The 20,118-nt window shown below is 36.0% G+C and overlaps 1 protein-coding gene across 3 annotated transcripts in view; it reads left to right on the plus strand.

The window, feature by feature from the left end:
- DCC (DCC netrin 1 receptor) overlaps window positions 1–20,118 on the plus strand; it is a 1,143,668-nt gene that overhangs the window by 847,694 nt on the left and 275,856 nt on the right. For all 3 annotated transcript variants that reach the window (XM_045065635.1, XM_045065634.1, XM_045065636.1), the window contains exons 10-12: window positions 84–232; window positions 1,884–2,022; window positions 8,967–9,016. In XM_045065635.1, coding sequence (XP_044921570.1) covers window positions 84–232; window positions 1,884–2,022; window positions 8,967–9,016 — 338 coding nt within the window. The remainder of the gene's footprint in view (window positions 1–83; window positions 233–1,883; window positions 2,023–8,966; window positions 9,017–20,118) is intronic.

Consider the following 20,118-nt stretch of genomic DNA (forward strand, 5'->3'; position numbering starts at 1 on the left):
ATCTCCATAAGCTGTAAAAGATGTATTTTGCTTGTTTTGAAAAAAAGAACCCTCTTAGACCAATCAGTTTCTTTTTTATACAGTGCAAGTTCCAGGACCAGTAGAAAACCTGCAAGCTGTATCTACCTCACCTACCTCAATTCTTATTACCTGGGAACCCCCTGCCTATGCAAACGGTCCAGTCCAAGGTTACAGATTGTTCTGCACTGAGGTGTCCACGGGAAAGGAACAGGTAGGCAAAGAATGGGCCCAATGCTGCCACCTGTTGGTTTTTCCTAGGACTAGAGCCATTAGGAGATCTGCAAACTTAGTTCAGACCAGCACGTTAACTGGATAGCTGATCAGTTTTAGAGTACTTGTTATTAGAAACTTTAAGCAATTTAATTGAATTCTGATTGTAAGAAAGGCAACTGTGCTATGAGATAAAGTCACTATAAAGGATGTAATTTTTCTTTTTTATCTGAGTAGGGAGTGGCCTGGGCCAGCATAGCCACAGTTGTATTAACTCATCTGGTCCTAGAAAGCATTTGCATCATGAGTCCTTATCTTAAGGACGATTGATCTTCTGTTCGATGACCTCAGTCAACTTGCTTATCTCATCCTTGTGTATTTGAGTTATTTCTGTCCTTTTGTCCTTCAGGTTGTAGTCCCCTGTCCTTTTCATTGTTTTCAGGAAATCTCACTCCAGAAGGCTACTTGCCTCCTTCTTACATTTTGTTTGTAATCTGTGGTTTGCACAGATCCCTAAAAACAGGAAAATTAGATTTTCAGATAGATAAGTATATATAATTGCTGAAAACTCAACAATTCTGTGTTGTGACACATATAAGTCTACTGAGAGATGTTTACTTCCAAATTTTCAGCCTCATGTGGAAAAAGATATATAGACAAGTGCCCAGTTAAATGGAAAAACCAAGAGCCCAGGTTGAGATAACAGAGTTCTTTGAATGTGTGATGAAGCTTGCCAAGCATACCGTGGTCTTCATGCTTCCCCATAAACTGCATGATAGAGATTTTGCCTTAAAAAAAAAAAAAATGTTTCACAACACTCCTATTCAGAATAGTTCAAGCCCTAAGTTTTATTGCGCAATGGGATCACTAAGATTTCCTTTTATGTAATTATCCATCCCATCTTTTATTTGTTTGCTGTCCTCATGCCGTTTAGCTATTGCTTCCATCTTTCTATCCTCTCCATTTTAAACGCATTTTTGGCTTTTCCATAATGAATTTCACCAACCCACTTAAGTAAATTCAGAAATGAGGTTGCCCGAGACAAATAGAAGTGTGAGCATCTTTGTGGAGAGTGAAGTAACGTGTCTTCTAAGAACACACTGGCTCTGATTTCTCAATGACCTTCACCTCCAGTACCTCATTTCTGCAGCTGTGTGAAGTACTGAAACTGTTCCAAACCCCCTCACAGCCTTGGGAGACACAAAGATTGTGGCAAAGGATCTGCCAGTTTCAAGAACTGTGGTTCTATTTCAGCAAGAGAAGGAAGAAACCTACTGTTTCGTAGTGAATTATTCCACTAGGGTAGAGGAGCAACTCTCTGTTCCCACGGATCACAGGCAGCCTCTGCCTGTCAGAGTTTCGGTGTGGGTGGAATACGGCGCACCATTCAATGTTTCGGGTGGCGTTAAACATATTGGAACTTAATGACTGTAAAAATAGCACGGTGCTGTTTTAACTAGGAGTCTACAGAACAGTTTGGGATTTAGTGGGGGAGTGTGTGTCACAAGTTAGGTTTTACAACAACTCATGATAAGGCTTGAGTGTAGTTTTGTGAGTAAGAGTCTAATATTCAATTCACTGATTGTGCAGAATGGCTGCCATTTCTGCTTAATGTGCCTCCTGAATAACAGTTTGGCATTTTATGTCTCCAGAATATAGAGGTTGATGGACTATCTTATAAGCTGGAAGGCCTGAAAAAATTCACGGAATATACCCTTCGATTCCTAGCTTATAATCGCTATGGGCCAGGAGTATCTACTGATGACATAACAGTGGTTACACTTTCTGATGGTAAGTTATAGACAGTGAAGCTTGATTCACATATTTGATAATGATGATGTAATATTGCATGTATGTAATAGATTGCATCTTCAAGGCTTCCTAATTAAAACTTTTTGGCATATATTAGCATTGATTAAAAATTTAACTCATTCGCTCAGAATACCTCTTACAGTTAAATTTAAACTTTCCAAGGTATATTTCAAGCTCTGTGTCAGAATGTCCTAATAGGTAATCTTCAAAAGTGTGACTACTGCCTAAGAGTTCAAATTATTGGTGGGGGTGGGGGTATCTTATTGTCTATAAACACAAACACATTAGTGCATGTGTTTGGACTAATTTACATTGGTTTATTTCTTATTTCTCATTCTGAGGGAGAGGGTTGTGGATAATTAAAAGTGTAAACGATAGACTGTCGTCCTATATGTTATATCACTTAATTCGAAAATATGGTGTTAAGGATATAAGCCAAATAATCCAGTACTGAAGGTATTAAAACTAAATAGAGCAATGCATAATTTTAGTTGTAAACTTGCCTCGTAAGTGAAATATTAGACATATTTTCTGAACTATCATAAAAGAGAGGAAAAATTCTTAATTAAAAAAAGGGTTTGGCAAAGCAGTAGCAGAGGAAACTAGAGATCTAAGAAAAGGACAAAGAAATGTTGGGAAATTTAATGACAAGTGAAAATAAATGGCAGCAGAATATATAATGTTGGACCAGTGGAAATTCAGGCAGGTGTAGAAATGCAGAGATGGCTGCCATGAATATTAAAAAAGGCAACAAGCTGTCTCTTTTCAGCAAAGGTTTCCATGTTGTTGTATATAATTCTATAAATTATTGATCCTCTGAATTTCAAAGGAAAAAAGACTTTAACTTGTGATTCCTTAACCAATCCATCATTGTTTAATCTGGAAAAGTACCTGAAAGCGTATTTCACACAGTATCAGTGGATTGAGGAAGGTCATGCATGTTATTAAGGACAGCTCAGCACAGACACAGGAGTGATGCTCATTTGCAATTTCAACTTAAAAAAATATTTTATATGTGACACCACTTCAGTATCATTTTTAATGCCCACCCATCTGATTCTGTTATTGAGGACAGAATAGAATATTTATTGGCAGAATAAATTACTTCACAACTTATAATTATAAAAATAAAAGGAAAACAAATGAAAATGAATATTTTACATAATTTATGTAGATTTCATTCACACTCTGAACTGTAATACTGTGGCCTTATTCTCCACTTTGGTTTTAAATGTCATTAAGTGAGAGTGATAGATTATTATTCATTAGTCCAAGAATTATTATCTCTATGTGTTGCAACAGTTAGGACTTAGAAAATGTCTGTCACTAAATAAAAGGATTTCATGACCCTAACCCAGCAAGAGTCCCTGTGCAAAGGATGCCAACTTGTCTTTATCGATGCATTTGATAGGAGAAAGCAAAAACTGAATGGCCCCCTTGGAGTCTGCTCCTGGACCTGGTCTGCAACCCTCTTCACAATCAATCATCTCTTTTGATTTCCAACAAAATCTCCTGGATGCTTAGCTTTCTCTCTCTTGTTATCCAGTCCCCTTCTTTCTGCTCAGTCTGATATCTTCATTCTATTAAAGCTGGCCATGCGGGGGTCATGCCTCATACAGAGGTATATTTTATCACATTTCATAGTCTGCTACTTCCCAGTCCTCAGTCCCGAAGCTGTCTTCTCCTTGACTTTCTGGATGTTATGAAGGGAAGATGTTGTAGAAATTAAATGGCCTAATCCATATGAGCACCTTAAATATAAGCATGGCATATATTTAAGTGTTCAATAAGTGTTATCTATGACAATATATATGTCATTTTTTCTCCTTATATTACATGTTCCTTAGCATGAGGGATGCTGTTATAGTCATCCCTGCATTCGTCATCTCAGTAATTATTTACTGTATTAATCAGACAGTTCAGAAAACAATACAGTTGTTAGTATGTACAGACTTATCTTTAGTACTTTCCATTTATGGGGCTAATTTAATAGATGTGCGTGTGAATGAATGCATCTGTGTTATAGAGAACACTGTGTTTCTTATCAGTTCAGAGGTACCCCTACTACAAAAATTTATACTGAGACCATAAAAAATTGAATAAAAACAAAAAAAATTAAAACAATGTTTTTATTCTTCTGAATTAGTTATCCCAATGGTATTCCATGCTAAAATGCTCATGAAGATGTTTATCCTGATAAGCTGTCGTCTCTAACTTAGTTTACTTTCACTGTTTTTCTGGGAAGAAAAATTGTTTTTCATTCAGATCCCTCCACTTATGGTATTCTTTGTTTATCCACTTCTTTAAACCATTTGGGATTTTAGAATGTCAGATCTAGAGAGCCTAAAGTTAGGGTGGAATGTAACTAATTTTGCTAGTTTGTTCTCAAACACCATCTCTTGAACTAGTTGACAACTATAGGTCATTAAAATATTTTATGAATCTATTAATATTTATGAATTTCTGTGCCAGCTTGCTCTGTGCCCCAAAGTAGAAGGACCCAATTTCATAGGCGCACTTAACTATAAGAATGTAATTTTTGCTGTTGTCACTGGTATTTATTGAGTACTTATTAGTGCAAGGCCCTGCTCTAATCACTTAACATTATTAACCTTTAATCCTCATGGTATTATATTTTTTTTCCTACTTTACAGATGACAAAACTAATATTAGAAAGAGGCCAAGGCTTGTAAGCAGCAGAGCTAGGTCACAAGTAAGAAAAGGAGCAAGATTTAATGTGAAAAAATCTTGAGTTTCTCTTATTCTGTAATGAATTTCTCCTGCTAATTGCTTAAAGTACAAAGCTCATCATTATATATCAGTTATTTCAATCCATAAATTGTGTGTAAAGGACAGCACACATTTGGTAAGGGGAGGAATTCGAGTGCATTTCTATATGGAGATTCATTTACAAATGGGAATTTTATCTACTTTGCAGAATGCATCATCATCCTCTGTATCAAACCTGCATGTTTTACCATATTGAGGGGAGTTTCTGGACCAAATGCCTCTGATTGGCTTTAACAAGCCAATTGTAAATGATAATTGCTTGACATTTTGAAGAGAAAATAATGAACTATGGCTTTCCTCTTTCACTCATGAGATAATGAAACATCTTGGGAAATCAAATAAAGAAAAGTTCAGATAAATGTGGATTCCATTTACTTCCACCAAGCATCTAATTTTACCTACTGTACATCAATAATAGGGGAGCCTATAGTGAGAGGGAGGGAATAGAGATTGATAACTAAAAATGCTCTCAGAGGAACTCGCTTCTTTCTTTCCTAATTACATAAGGCAAGAACAGCTAGTGTGCTCCAAGTTTGTGAAGTTATATGATGTAACACTTGGCATTTTTTTTTTTAGTCGGTGCTTATTTTAATTTTCAATGCTTTACAGAATAATTTTAACATAGATTATATTAAATTCTTTCTCGTTGTGAGGATGTCATTCTGTTCAGTTTTTCTGACCACACACATTGTTATTATTTCCAGCCTCCTCTAATATTTCCTCTTTCATGGAAATAGAATGTGGAGATGGTCTTACTAAAGCCTCTGCATTATTCCCTTTCCTGGAAACTGAACAGGGATGTTCACAGTCTGTGAAGATAGTTTAGGGAAGTCCGTTTCATTAATAGCATTTGGGAAGAGTCAAGAAGATGGGAAGTTTGTCAAATGCAAAAGAGCCCTTCTGATTAATCTTTAGGGAAAAAAATCTTAGTGTTTTAATCATAGTAACATGAAAATGGAATCTAAGACATAAAAGAAAGAAAATTTTAGAAATGAGTTTTGAAGGAAACTGATCTGTTAAAACACACACACACACATTTTAAGAACTTGACAAAAAAGGACATCCAAATGCCACCAAACATGTGAAAAGATGTTCCACATGACTGGTCTTCAGGGAAAGGCAAATAAAAATACTACATACCTACCAAATGACTAAAATGGAAAAGATTCAGAAAAAAACAAAGGTTGGTAAGGATATGGAAATTTCTGGAAATTTTCTATATTTAACATATATATAACCCCGTAGGAGTTTCCACTGCTCCCAGGTTTTCCAGGCCTAGGTATATAACAAGGAAATGAATGCAGTTCTTCATCAAAAGACATGTACAAAAGTTTTTGTAGCAGATTTATTCTTCATAGCCCCAAACTGAACGTAATCCAATGCCATTCATCAATAGAATGAGTAAATATAAAATATAATGGTAATATTTTAGAATACGACCAATAAAAAACCAAACGAAATAACTGAAACCACTGCAAGATGCAGCAGAAAGAATGAATCCCAAGAAATCGCAATGAGAGAAACCAACCTGAACAAAATAACTGATTTCATTTTTAGTAAGCTCCAAAGCAAGCTAAGCTAATCAATGGTGTTAGAAGTCAGACTCGTGGTTACTCTCAGAAGGATATTGATTGGGAAGGGACCCAAGTGAACTTTCCAGGATACTGAAAATATTCTATATCTTGATCCAGGTATTGTTTAAATGTGAATGCTCCTACAGACATATAACTTTATCCAGTCACACATACACGATTTGTGCATTGTACCATATGTATGTCTTACATTAATTAAAATAGAACTGCAGAAAGAAAGCTTGTTATGGCCAAAACCCAGAGTATGAAAAACATTTTTATTATGTCTTATAATCTCTCTGTTAATTAATTAATTCAACAAATATCTGCTGCATGTGACCTTCACACTTGATACTCTTTTTTTTAAATTTATTTTTTATTTATTTTCAGCATAGCAGTATTCATTATTTTTGCACCACACCCAGTGCTCCATGCAATCCGTGCCCTCTATAGTACTCACCACCTGGTACCCCGACCTCCCACCCCCCGCCCCTTCAAAACCCTCAGATTGTTTTTCAGAGTCCATAGTCTCTCATGGTTCACCTCCCCTTCCAATTTCCCCCAACTCCCTTCTCCTCTCTATCTCCCCATGTCCTCCATGCTATTTGTTATGCTCCACAAATAAGTGAAACCATATGATAATTGACTTATTTCACTCAGCATAATCTCTTCCAGTCCCATCCATGTTGCTACAAAAGTTGGGTATTCGTCCTTTCTGATGGAGGCATAATACTCCATAGTGTATATGGACCACATCTTCCTTATCCATTCGTCCGTTGAAGGGCATCTTGGTTCTTTCTACAGTTTAGTTACCGTGGCCATTGCTGCTATAAACATTGGGGTACAGATGGCCCTTCTTTTCACGAACGACATCTGTATCTTTGGGGTAAATACCCAGTCACACTTGATAACTCTTATTGATACTGAGGATTCAGCATCTAAAGTGACAAGAATCCAGCACTCTGTAAGCATTATATTCTGTATTTGAAAGAAATGTAATATGAACTAAAATAAGTTGAATGATAAAGTCTATTTCTTAAATTACAAAATAATTTCTGAAAGAATTCTTGTTGACCTAATTCATGAAAACAAGCCTCTAGTGAGTGTTTTTTTGTTGTTGTTGTTTGGTTTGGTTGGTTTGGTTTGATTTTTGTTTTTTGTTTTTGTTTTGTTTTTTTTTTTTTGGTCACAAGCTACGTTGCTCACAACCTTCACCTATTACTAAGATAATAAGATAAGAAGTTCGAAATCAAAACAGAGTAAGTGATTATAATTTCTATGGTGTCCAGAAAGGCCTAGGAGCTAATATTTCAGTAAGCATTTATTTGTTCATGTAACCATTGAGTCAGTAGCTGTTAATTGAATGTCAGTCTGGGGGCCATACAGATTAATCAGACACATACCATGCCCTCATGGTGATTACTTTTCAGAAGGTAAACTCAGAGTAGGGCATAAATGAATTCACGGTAAAATATAAGTACCCTCAAGAAATGTAGATATTGTCCAAGTTCAAGTTAAAAAAGGGGCGACATGACAGAAAATGGCCCTTAAATTCTTGAAAATGCTGAGAGCCTTTCTTCTCTGTTAAATTAATCAAATTGTCATGAACAAAATAAGGACTACTCATTTTACAGGTTAATACGTGTTAGGCATTTATTGAATGCTACTTCTGTTTCTTTTGTGGGGCAGAAAGCTTTATTTTGTTTATGATTCTTCTCAGACATCTAGGAAGTGTCTGACACACACACCCATTTAGTGAATGGAGTCTCTGAATGACTGACATGATAGAGTATTCATTTTTTGATACAGTAAATATCCACTAGAAGTGTTGTTTAAAAAAATAAATGTACATGTTCTTCCTTCTTCCATGAAGGAAAGGGGCAATCAAAATTCAAGTAAGAGAAAAAAAAAAAAAAACAGAAAAATCCACAAAGAAAAATAAGCAGTTGTGTTTTGTTTTTGTTTTTTTTTCTTTTTGGTTAATGCATTTGACTCACTGAGAGCTATTTGATAACCTGCTTGCATCTATGACACACAGGTTTAATTACACACAGATAAAAAGACATATGTATTTCTTCTTTTCACATTTTAAGAGATAATAAAAATTGCAGTGAGAGGATTAAGCAACATGAGTGACCATTAGAATGACATATTTTATAATAAAACCATGCAGATCCTGAAAGACACAATATCTTAAGCCTTTAAAATCACTCTGGGAAATCTCCTGTGTATTCTTATTGGTTTCTCTGGGAAGGTTCTAACAAGAAAGCTGTAACTAAATGGCAGTATTTGGTATCCCCACAGGTGCTCTCTTGCCTAACGCTTTTTTTGGGGGGGTGGGGAGAACTCCTTATATGGATGCCTGGTGCTACCAAGTGAGAAAAAATAAACAGAGGCAGTTACTTTTCATCTCTCCAGGAAAATTTTGAAGTTCCACCTGGATCAGCCTACCTAATTACCATCATGAACTGTGAAAGTCACACTTTCTCTTTTCACAGAAGGTTGTGGTTTCTCTTTTCTGACTTTGGCAGTAACCGTCTCACCTTGTTTTGTTCCTTTTAGTGCCAAGCGCCCCGCCTCAGAACGTCTCCCTGGAAGTAGTTAATTCAAGGGTAAGTCATGGAAAGGTTCACTGTTTCATTCCCTACACGTGTAATTTTCACTTGCCCCATTGATTCACCTCCTTGGGTGCACGGTGGTTGCCATGTGAAGGAATGTTCCAGAACAGCTCAGTGAGCGAGCAGCACAGATTCCCCGTCTTCTTCAACCACACTTGAGTTAATTAAAGGAAGGATTGTTTTACTAATAGCACACAGTTTATAAATGTGACAATGATTAAAGGCTATTCCACCAGGAAGCAAAATGTCTATTTACTTATATTTACCAGTTTAGGACACAATGTGCTAATGCCACAATTGATTGAAGGAACGAACAAAACCTTCACCTTGAAAGAGGTGGAATAGAGAGACTTTGTTTCCTGACAGATTAATTAGAATGGGATGTTTCATACCATCCCTGTTTCCACTTACAAATATACACATCAAAAGACCTTCTTGAGGTCCAATAAGGTTATATTTATGAAGCAGTGATCCAGTGATTAATATTTCCCTGGCCTGGAAAGTTGCTAAAACTTCCAAAAAGACTTAAATTAGTCTAGGTGTGGCTGAGGATAAGGAGCCTAATGCCAGAACTCAGTTCTTTAGAAACATCTTATTTCAAGTGTGCCTTGGGGTTGAAAATAAGCTAAAGCCGTATAGTACAGTGAAGCAAACAAGGATTGGTTTGGGCTGACTCTTTCATCACTTTCTTGTATGTTCTCATGGAAGTGACTTCACTCTCCCCGGGCCTCAGTGATGGTGGGTGGTGGGGGTGGGGGTCGTCAGCCTAATTGGTCTCCAAGCTCTGGGAGACAGCCGGGAGATCTTACAAGTCTTAGAAAAAGGCATACCCTGGTTTCCATTCTGGCTTTCTCTTTTAATAACTGTATGTGCCTTAGAAAAGTTTCTGACCTCAGCAAGCCTCAGTTTCTATATTCATGGAGTATGAATGTTAATGCTTTCCTATCGATTTACCATGAAGAATAGTAATAGGGCATATACAAAGGATTTAACTTTGTGTCAGTAGCTGTTCACTCAATGTATGATTCCTTGCCACATTTTGCAAAAATCTCTGATGAAGTCCTGTTTTGTGGTTGTGATCAGATTTGCCTCTGTCAAATGAATTTGTCTTTTGAAACAAGTGAAATGTCTCTAAAATCATTAGCCTCTTATATTTTTAGTCCCTATATTGGATAAGAACTAGTAAAATGAATTTAAAATTAGAAGGGGTAAAATAAGTGAACGTAGGAAGAAAAAAATGAGCTAAAGGGAAATAAGGAGAATTATTGAATGACCTTGGTTGCTGACTGTATTTAAATATGGGTTTTTACCTCCCTGAAAAGGGAATTTCTGTTTTGCAAAATTGAATTTTCAACTGATTTCTATATATGTATACAAATATCCCAGCCTGTACTCTTCCATAATACACAATACTTGCTACAACCAAATGTAAGCACTCCTGTTTCTATCCTCCTGTGGTTATATCTGGAACACTGCACTCCTAGAAAATTTAACTTGTTCATTAGCTTTTAAGAATGAATACAGCAGGCCCAGGCCCTAGAAAACTACTATTTGCCTCTCTTTCTTTCTGTTATCTTTTTTCCTAGCATTTAAGGAATTAGAAAATATGAATTTGGATTCTTCTTGGTTTGTTACCAAGGAGAAAGTAATAGGATGGTCAAAACACTGTTACTGTTGTTGTTTTTAATTTCCAGTATTGGTGAAGTGAAAGACAAAAACAATATTATATTTTGATGTTCTTCTTAGGTTTGAAACAAAAGTTCTCAAATATATTTATATTTACCCCATTACCATTTTAAGAAACAAAATATATTTAAAAAGTATTATTTCCTTGAATAAGTAGTAGTATTATCTAATTAAAAGAATTACATTTGTGTTATTCATTTTACCTGAGATTATTTATATAGAAAAGAGCCATATTTTAAAATTTTATTCTATATAATGTTTACAATTAATGAACATAATTGATCATGTTATTGACAGTCAATGAGAAAATTTGGATATGTTAATACTTTTGAACATAGCTAGGATTTCTATACATAGAATTCATAAGTCACTATAAGGTATAAAATGACCATTTATAGGCCCTTGTTAAGGTTCTGGCTATCAATAAGCCAACAGGACTGAGATATCATGTCCCAACTATGGGAATAGTAAGATTCTTACAAATTTATATAAAAGAAACAAAAATTCTGTTAATATATTGTTCTTAAAAACCCCATACATCCGATAACCTTTATAAAGCTATAATCATAGAACAGACTTGATTCCCTTTCTGCAGGCTTGCTTGAACACAGATTTTGTTCTGAATGAATGGCTTTACCTATAGATACTAATTTTAGGTAATAGTGAGTCATGATTATATGGTTATTTGTCATACTAAAATTGCTTTACAATAAATAACATCTTCATAAGAAAAGAGAAAATAAAGATTTACAGAATGGGCTTTAAAATCTAACTCTTTTATTGGGAAAACTTCATAGGAATAATTTTCTTAAGATTTTTACTTTAAAATTCAATTATTATTTGAAGAAATACATATTACAACTTAATTAGTTGGGTAGAATATAAAGCATAAGTAGTAGACTAGGAAGAGCTTTTGTTGGTACTTGACTATTTTCCAATACAAAAGTTCTGAGATAAGAACATTTAGAGAATGCTACATTTCAAGATGCTAGCTCTTTGAGATCTTGGAAAGTCAAGATTGGTTTCATTGATTCATTCATTTGCTGTGTACTTACAGTGTATCTGTTATATACTGTATACTTATACACATATATCCACATATACAAACATACACATTGCACATACACCTACTATATTACTATATATAACTAAGTGACCCAGTCTTTGCCTTCATGGAACTCATAATAGGTAAACATTCCTTTAATAAGAAAACATATGAGAGAAAATTCACTTTTAGTGCAACCAGATTTAATTGATTGTATCTCCTCAAAGTGACACTTTTTTTCTCATTGATAAAATGAGAGTGAGAGAGATAATCTCTAAAATCTCTATGACTCCCGGCATCTATGACTGTATTTTCACTTGTCAGACCTTTTCTCAATCACTGTGTCTTTACAGAATTTGAGAAAATGGTATATATATTTTGATTAAAGTATACTGGATTCAGTTCACATGTTCAGATATTTATTGATTGATTACCAAGAATGAAATTTAAAAAAATAAATAAAATCCAGTATATCACCGGGCACAGATCTTGTGCAGAATTAATTTTTTTAATGTAGAACAGTGGATTTCTCTTGTTCTTTCACTGCATCTTTCTTGTGTTGAAATTCTTATCCTTGAACAGCAGTTAAATCTATGTGGATGTAATTTTGTTGCATTCCTAAAAGCTAATCCCCAGCTAGTCACTCAGCAGTTTGATAAGTGTGTGTGATGCCTTAATTGCTACAGTAGAAAAATTGATGTGTCCTGCTGCATCTTAGTGCCTCACTCCCTCATGTGTGAGCACATTTTGGCATGCTTAAACAACTTGAAAATTAGTTTAGTGATCCTACAAGTCCCTTTACCTAGAAACTACCCAAAGGGAGAATTAAAACAGCAATTTTCAACTCTAGAAAACATACTGATCATTTTGGTCCCAGATATTTTAACATCTTTTTTCTTTTTCTTTCTTTTTTCCTTTTCTTTCTTTCTTTCTTTAAAACCAAAACAAAACAAAGTAACAAACAAAAACAATGCAGAGATAATCTAAGGACTGTATCATTAGGTAACCTCAGAGGGGCATATGCTTCTGAAGATGTGGAGTGAAATGGGTTTGACTCATGTCTCTGTCCCCTGTCATTGAGCTGGTTCTCGTATCAACAGAACATTAGAGTCAGGTGGACAGCTGAGTGAGTCATTTGCATTTGACTCCCAACTGGGATACACACTTGTTAGGGGCTGTAAACAATAGTGCAAAAGGGAGGAGAAGGGAGAGAGTGGAGAATTGTAAAACCAAGGGCAGTGTGAGTTACAATATTAATTTGCAGATCCCCTCTTCTCCCCTCCCCCGACTGAGGGTTTCTTCTCTTGGTTGTCCAGAGGGTACTGGAGTTGACACCACTTCCTGCTGCATCGCATCTTCCCGAAAACACACTGCTCACACCTGTTCTAGACCCCCTTTATGAGTCTAACCATGCTTCCTGCGACTGTTGTTCTCACCCTTGTATGCTGAACTTTAGGCAAAGGCCTCAGCTAGCTCATGAAAACAGGTTTTTCTGTTTCTCTTCCAATCATCCTAAATCCTTCATAAAATATACTTTGACCACTGACTTATTTGGAGCCAGAGCTCTGAGTCCTTTCCACAACAAATACAGCTGGTCTCTGAAATACATTTAATGTAGAGAAAGAGGACATGCAGTATAGTCCTTAGATATTGGGTACCATACAAATATAAATTAGAAACTGGCATTTATGATAATATTTACATTTACACTTCAGACTTCACACTGGTATTTTTACTCAATCATAACACACAGAGCATTTCTACTTGATTATAGTGTCTGGTCCAGTTATTCATCAGTTCAATTCAAGTGGCTATGGATCTCTTGTATTTATTTTAGTTATTGATCTCTTCATTGATGCTTTACCTGAGTCTTCTTTGAATATAGACAAGGTCCAGCGGGCTATGACTGAAACAGTCTTGAGAAGGGTGTGAGGGTAGGAGCATAATTATAAGGAAGACAATGTTTTCCAATAGGTCTTCCAGCTTAGTCTTTCTATTTTGCCTAGAATTTGTGGAATAGATTGACTATAAATGTTTATGTTATGTTAAAATTGGACAACATACATTTCATGAGGACCACCTCAAGAACAAAACTATTTGGTCTGTAATTAGGAAAAAAAAAAAAAACCCATCTTCAGATATCTGCTGCCCTGTGTACTTTTTTAAAAAATCAATACTTTTATGGTAGTCAAATAATCTAACATAAAAATGTACCATTCTAACCTTTTTTGGGTGTATGGTTAGTGGCATAAGTACATTCACATTGTTGTGCAATTATCACAAGCATCACTCTCAGAACACTTTTTATCTCCTCAAATTGAAACTCTTTCCCCATTAAATAATTATAATACTCCACCTCTCCCCTTTCTCCAGGCTCTGGCAACCAACATTTTACTTTCTGCTTCCTGACTTGTTTTATAAAAAGTGAGGAGACTAATTCTTGAGAAAAAAATGTGACTGTCTTTTAATCTTAATAGAGAAATGAGAACAATCTTTTGTTAAAAAAGATTTTATTTATTTATTTATTTGACAGACAGAGATCACAAGAAGGCAGAGAGGCAGGCAGAGCAGCAGGCAGAGAGAGAGGAGGAAGCAGGCTCCCCACTGAGCAGAAAGCCTGATGTGGGGCTCGATCCCAGGACTCTGAGATCAAGACCTGAGCTGAAGGCAGAGGCTTAAACCCACTGAGCCACCCAGATGCCCCGAGAAATGAGAACAATCTTAAAGTTTTATATCTTCACAGAGAAATGAAGGATCTAATGAATGATAATGTTCAGGAATATAGGCAGATGCTGTAATAGGCTGGAAGAAACCTCACTTCCCATTATCAATACTGCTTTCAGAATAATTCTGTTCCAAGGTCCCATATTTATGAATTTTTTTTTAAAAATCTACTGACACTATTTATAATGACTGTAGATACTTTAGCGGTCTAATTCTGCAAGTTGAGTTTATTTCACTTAAGCACACTATTTTGGAGTTCAGTAACCTACATTCTATGATAATATATACTTTGCATTTGTAATATGGGTGAAATTAGACATCAAGTTAGCAAGTCTGTTTTGTTCTTGTAATAAAATAACTTACTCTGTTTGAAAAAAAAATCTACTGACAAAACCAATTGCTGTAGTTAATAACAAAGCAGAAATATACGGATGGGATTGTTCTGGACTAACTCTGAAAACATACTTTTTTGGTCATAAACATCAGTTTTATATCCCATTACAGTTTAGACCAGAGCTCCAAGCCAGTAAGTAAATTGATCCTTTGATTTTTTTTTTCAAAGTTCCAATAAATCAACAGTTTCTGTCTTCTTTCCGCCCCCCGCCCCCAGTGGAAACATAGGGAAAGGATTAACTGTGAGGGAGAGAGTATTAAGAGAGTGTAAAAATATAGATAGATATAGATAATCAATTTTTATATAACAAATGCATCACACCAATTTAAATGCATTCCTGGAATAAGCTCAATAAGAGAATACACTGTAAATTCAAGGCATATCTCCATATCACACTATCACTCATTCTCTTAGATCTGTTCTTAGAGAATACTGACTCATGGTACTTTCCCAAGCAGTGATGTTGCATGATTTTTAAATGCTATGAGAAACAGGATCCCCTATTAGAGATACTAAGAGCTGCAAAAGTATTTTTTAACTCTGTTTTGGTCAAATAATTTCTTTCTATAGATGATGTTTATACTAAATACTATCCTTAAAACTTTTTCTGTGTTACTTATTGTGGTAACATCATAAACATTCCAAACAAGAACAATGTAGTCCATAAGCTGAGCTAACTCCTCTCCACAAGAAAGTACATTCTTACATGAATTAATTTCAAATAAAAATATAAATTAAGTGGACAAAAGAAGAAAAAAATAAATTTCTGAAAAACTAGAAATGAGTCTAGGAAAAGTCTTTACAAAGCACCTATGAGCAAAACTGTGGAATAGGGAGTCGAGAATGACCTATGATCTCTCTTACAGGAATTGAATAAATTAGAGGCATGATTAAATCTCAGTGTCTATATGAACTTTCTATACTATACACACGATTAGAAAAACATTTCCTAGAATGTTTCAAATACTTAGAACTATCATTTTTTGTTCTGTGATTTGGGGCCCTTGTATTTTGTTCTTTCCAAATTCATTCTCATCACTGCCATCTGGGATCCCTGCACAGATGATTTGGAAAAAGAGACTAAAATAGGTGGTGGGATACCACCTTCTTCATATATCGCCTTGTAATTTGTACCTCATCACACATATCTAATGGCTCCATTTCTGGTTGGCTCTGAAGGCAAAGCTCACTTTCGCCTCTCCATGAAGTTTAATGAGATTTCCCTCAAGTCATACATTTTTGAAAAGTGGGAGGTTTAATAATGGGCTTAAATTAAATGAACCTAGGTCTAATGATAAGGTCTCTGATTTTAATTTAGTTCAAGGAAGTTGCCCTTATATTTGGAAGGGTTGATTAGTTAGAGGACATGAATAGGTTCAGTCTTACCAGTAGGTAAAATCAGTCACTAACCATGTGATTTGAATTTAGAGATGTTGAAACATTGACCTACATGCAAAAAAATGTATTTACTTCTCTAGCTTAAAACATTGCTTACCTTAGAAAACAACTGTTAATATACAAATCCTTCATCTGAATTATTTAAGATATTAGCACAAGTTATTTTAATTAACATTGCTGATACATATTTGAGGAATAACTGATTATAATAATACAGGCAGTAACTAAACTTTTTCAGCAGATATTCTGTGGCTGGCAAAATACTACACAATTAAAACACTCCTTTATTTACTTTTTATAATAACCCTATAGGTATTAGTTGTTGAACCGATGACTGGAATACTAACTTTGAGCTGAGCTTATTGCTGGAAAAGCCACAATGAAGGCAGTCAAGTCTCCTTCTTTCCTAGAGCTTACTTAAATTCAAATACAGGGAGGTAGATTGATAAACAAACAAGGAACTGGGCAATTAACACAAGAGAATGATGACTTATGTGAAGAAAATAAAACACAATAATATGATAGGGAAGGACAGAGTTTCTTTGCACACCTAGGATAAAGCATTCCGAGGAAATCTCCCAGCTAGTACAAAAGCCTTGACAAGGGAACCGTCTGTGTGTGATTGAAATAATAGCCATATGCACGGATCACAGATCTCTGGGTCAGGGCCAGATCATGTGGGGCTTTATAGGGCATGGCAAAAATTAGAATTTCATTCTGTGGATGATGAAAAGAGGCTTGAATGGGGAGTGATCTCTTTTTAAAAGATCACATTGGCTGTTGTGAGGAAAATTATTAGGGATGGGGCAGCGTGGGAGCAGGGAGACCATTTAGGAGACAATTGAGTGATCTGTATGAAATGATTGTAGTGGGGACTTGGGAGTCATTACAGAAGATGAAGAGAGAAATGGGAAAAATCACGATGTGTGGTGCATTTAGAGCCAGTAAGATTGGCTAATGGATTGGATATAAAGGGCAGGGGAAAGAGAAGGATCAAGGATAGAGACTAGATTTTTGCTACAGCAAATGGGTGCACTGTGGGGCTGTTTAATGAGATAAGGATGGGTGCAGAAAAAGATTGGTTTAGAGGGAACAATCAATTAATTTTTGGACATTTTGAATTTGAGATAACTACTGGACAAACAATTAGGGACGTCAATCATGTAGACAATCTGGCATTTGAGACCAAAGGTCTGATGACAGGTCATGACAGGAAATATAAATTTAAGAGTCACCATCAATGACACCTAGGGAGAGATTATAGTTAGAAAATCAAATGGCTGAATCTTGAGATACTGCACATTTAGAGATTGGACAGAGAGGAAGGAGCAAGAGTAGTAGGAGAAAACAAAGAGGGATGGTAGCACAGAAGTGGAGGGGAAGGGGGTTGGGAGTGGGGGTGCTGCTAACCATGTCGGTGCTGATGAAAGATATAGAAAATAATGACTGCAACGGGGCCACTTGGGAGGGAGCATGAAAATGGAGAGGAAGGCAAGGGAATTGCAGAACATGACCTCAGATGTCTTTAAGTTTTGTTCTGAAGTGCAACAAAGAAATGGGCAGTAACTTTAGGTGGTGGTAGGCTTAAGGGAGATTTTGTTGCCTATTCTATTTATTTACTGTTGTTTCCTTTTTGAACATAGGAGACTTTGCAACTTCTGCAAGTAGTGCAGTCTAAAGGGGCATATGGGTGATGCAAAAGAGAGTGGAAATTTGCAAGAGTGCAATCCTTTGTTGCAAGTAGGTGAGAAGGCAGACGATCTAGCTTGCAGATGGAAGGGAACAGATGCTTCAATCTTAGGAATGTGAGGCTACATAAAGGGAGTGGGCATGGATACAGTTATGTCAGTAACTGAGATGAGAAGTATGACAAAGGTCTTCACTAGCGTGTAAAGTCTTGGAAGATCAAGTGTTGAGAGTTTGAAGATAGGGAACAAAATGAGAAATAGTTATTTCAGATGGTAGGGAAGAGCACTGTGGAAGGGCCATTGGAGATTTGGTGTCATGAATTTAAAGTGAAACTAGCCAATTATGTCTGTCTATCCCTCTCCAGGGGTGGTTGCTTGGTTGCTGGCCTGGGTTAGGCAGATAGTTGGGTTTTATTTTGTTTGGAATTTGCCAGGGGAGAAGGGGGTGCAGTGGCGAAGGGTTTTAGTAAGGGAATGATTAAAAAGAAGACCCACTTCTTCAAAACTAAGGAAGGCCAGTAGGGTATGGTGGCAGGGGTGATGGAGAATGAAAAAGTGGTTAAAGTCTGTGGATTATAGAATTATTATTGTATAATTGTATAATAACTGTATGATTATTATTAATATACCCCATTTTCCAGAGAGACCACTGAGATTTAGAGAGGCTAGGTAATGAGCCCCATTGCCACACGGGGAGGAAGTGACAGCTCAAGGATTCGAACCCAAGCTGAGGTTGTTGGTTATTTGACCACAAAGCGTCCCATATATGGGGTTTTATGAGAGAAGGGGTTCAGGATAAGCGTGGCCTTCAACAGGTTTAAGTTCTCAGTAGGAATAGTTTCCAGTCAGAAGGTAAGGTCTAGATCAGAAGCTGGAAGATGGGTTAATCCTCAAGTGACCAACAGAACTAGCTGTGGAAACTATGGATATAAACGTCATTAAGAAACATAGATATAAATATCAGAAAAAGAGGTCGTAAATGTTCAGAAAGGAGAGCTCCTGAGAAGGAGATTCAAAAAGACATGTGTCTGGCTCCCTAGTTTCCCCCCAACTGAACCAATCTCTAAGATTCTGTTCCTCACGACGCCCACCTATTTCTCCCTGATGAACCTAAAAAATACCTAGAGGAGCCGTACATTTTTCACTGAGCAAAGCTGATCCCTCTGAAGCTTTATTAAAGAAGTTTAAAGTCTTTGGCATTCCAAAGGTAATTCAGGATTTTCCTCAATTCCAAGGTATAGAATATATCAATGAAACTTTGAAAGGGAAAAAAATGAGCTCTCAAGATTTTATGGCAATAAAATAAAACTTGTATTTATTTATTTATTTGTTTGTTTGTTTGTTTGTTTATTTATTATTTACCTTTAGCAGGGACAACAATGGTCTGGATCCATTAGGAAATGTATGTAAGGTTCAGAGAAAATGCAAATCAAACCAATGGCCATACATTTTATTAGGAAGCATGGTTAATTTAAATAATGAACAAAACTAAACAAAACGGGCATTAATTAGATAAGAAGCCTAGAGCAAATGTTGTCAGGAAATAGTGAAACTCTCTAAACAAGAATGTTGTTTTAAGATATCGCACTTTAATAACCAAACTAAGTCTAATATATCATTGCCCTGAAGTCATTTTAGTTTAATCTCATTAAAAAGCCCACTAACATGATGTAATTTCAATATATGCCCTCAATAACACTGAACATTGAAATCTACTTATTTCATTTGTTATGTCACTCTTTCACATAGAAAATAGCTTCCATTAGTTTCCCCAAACTGTCCAAAATATTACTCAGTCCACTTGAAAACTCTCTATTGAATTTGACAATCTAAAAGCATCACCTTCATGTTTCCTAAACATTTTTAGAAAATACTCTACATACTGTATTGAATACAGATAGAGTTTTCAAATATATTGAAAAGTATATAATAGGAGGGTAAAAGCTCTGGAAGAACAGGGATTTCTGGGTGGCTAAATTGGTTAAGTGTCCGAATCTCGATTTCCACTCAGGTCATGATCTCAGGGTCAAAAGATTAAGCTCTGGGGGTACCTGGGTGGCTCAGTCAGTTAAGCTTCTAGCTTTGACTCAGCTTGTGATCCCATGGTCCTAGAATTGCGCTCCATCTCAGGTTCCTTGCTCAGTGGAGAGCCTGCTTTTCC

This window comes from Mustela putorius, unplaced genomic scaffold (genome assembly GCF_011764305.1).
Source record: "Mustela putorius furo isolate JIRA1106 unplaced genomic scaffold, ASM1176430v1.1 tig00003858_pilon_pilon_pilon, whole genome shotgun sequence".
Lineage (NCBI taxonomy): Eukaryota > Metazoa > Chordata > Mammalia > Carnivora > Mustelidae > Mustela > Mustela putorius.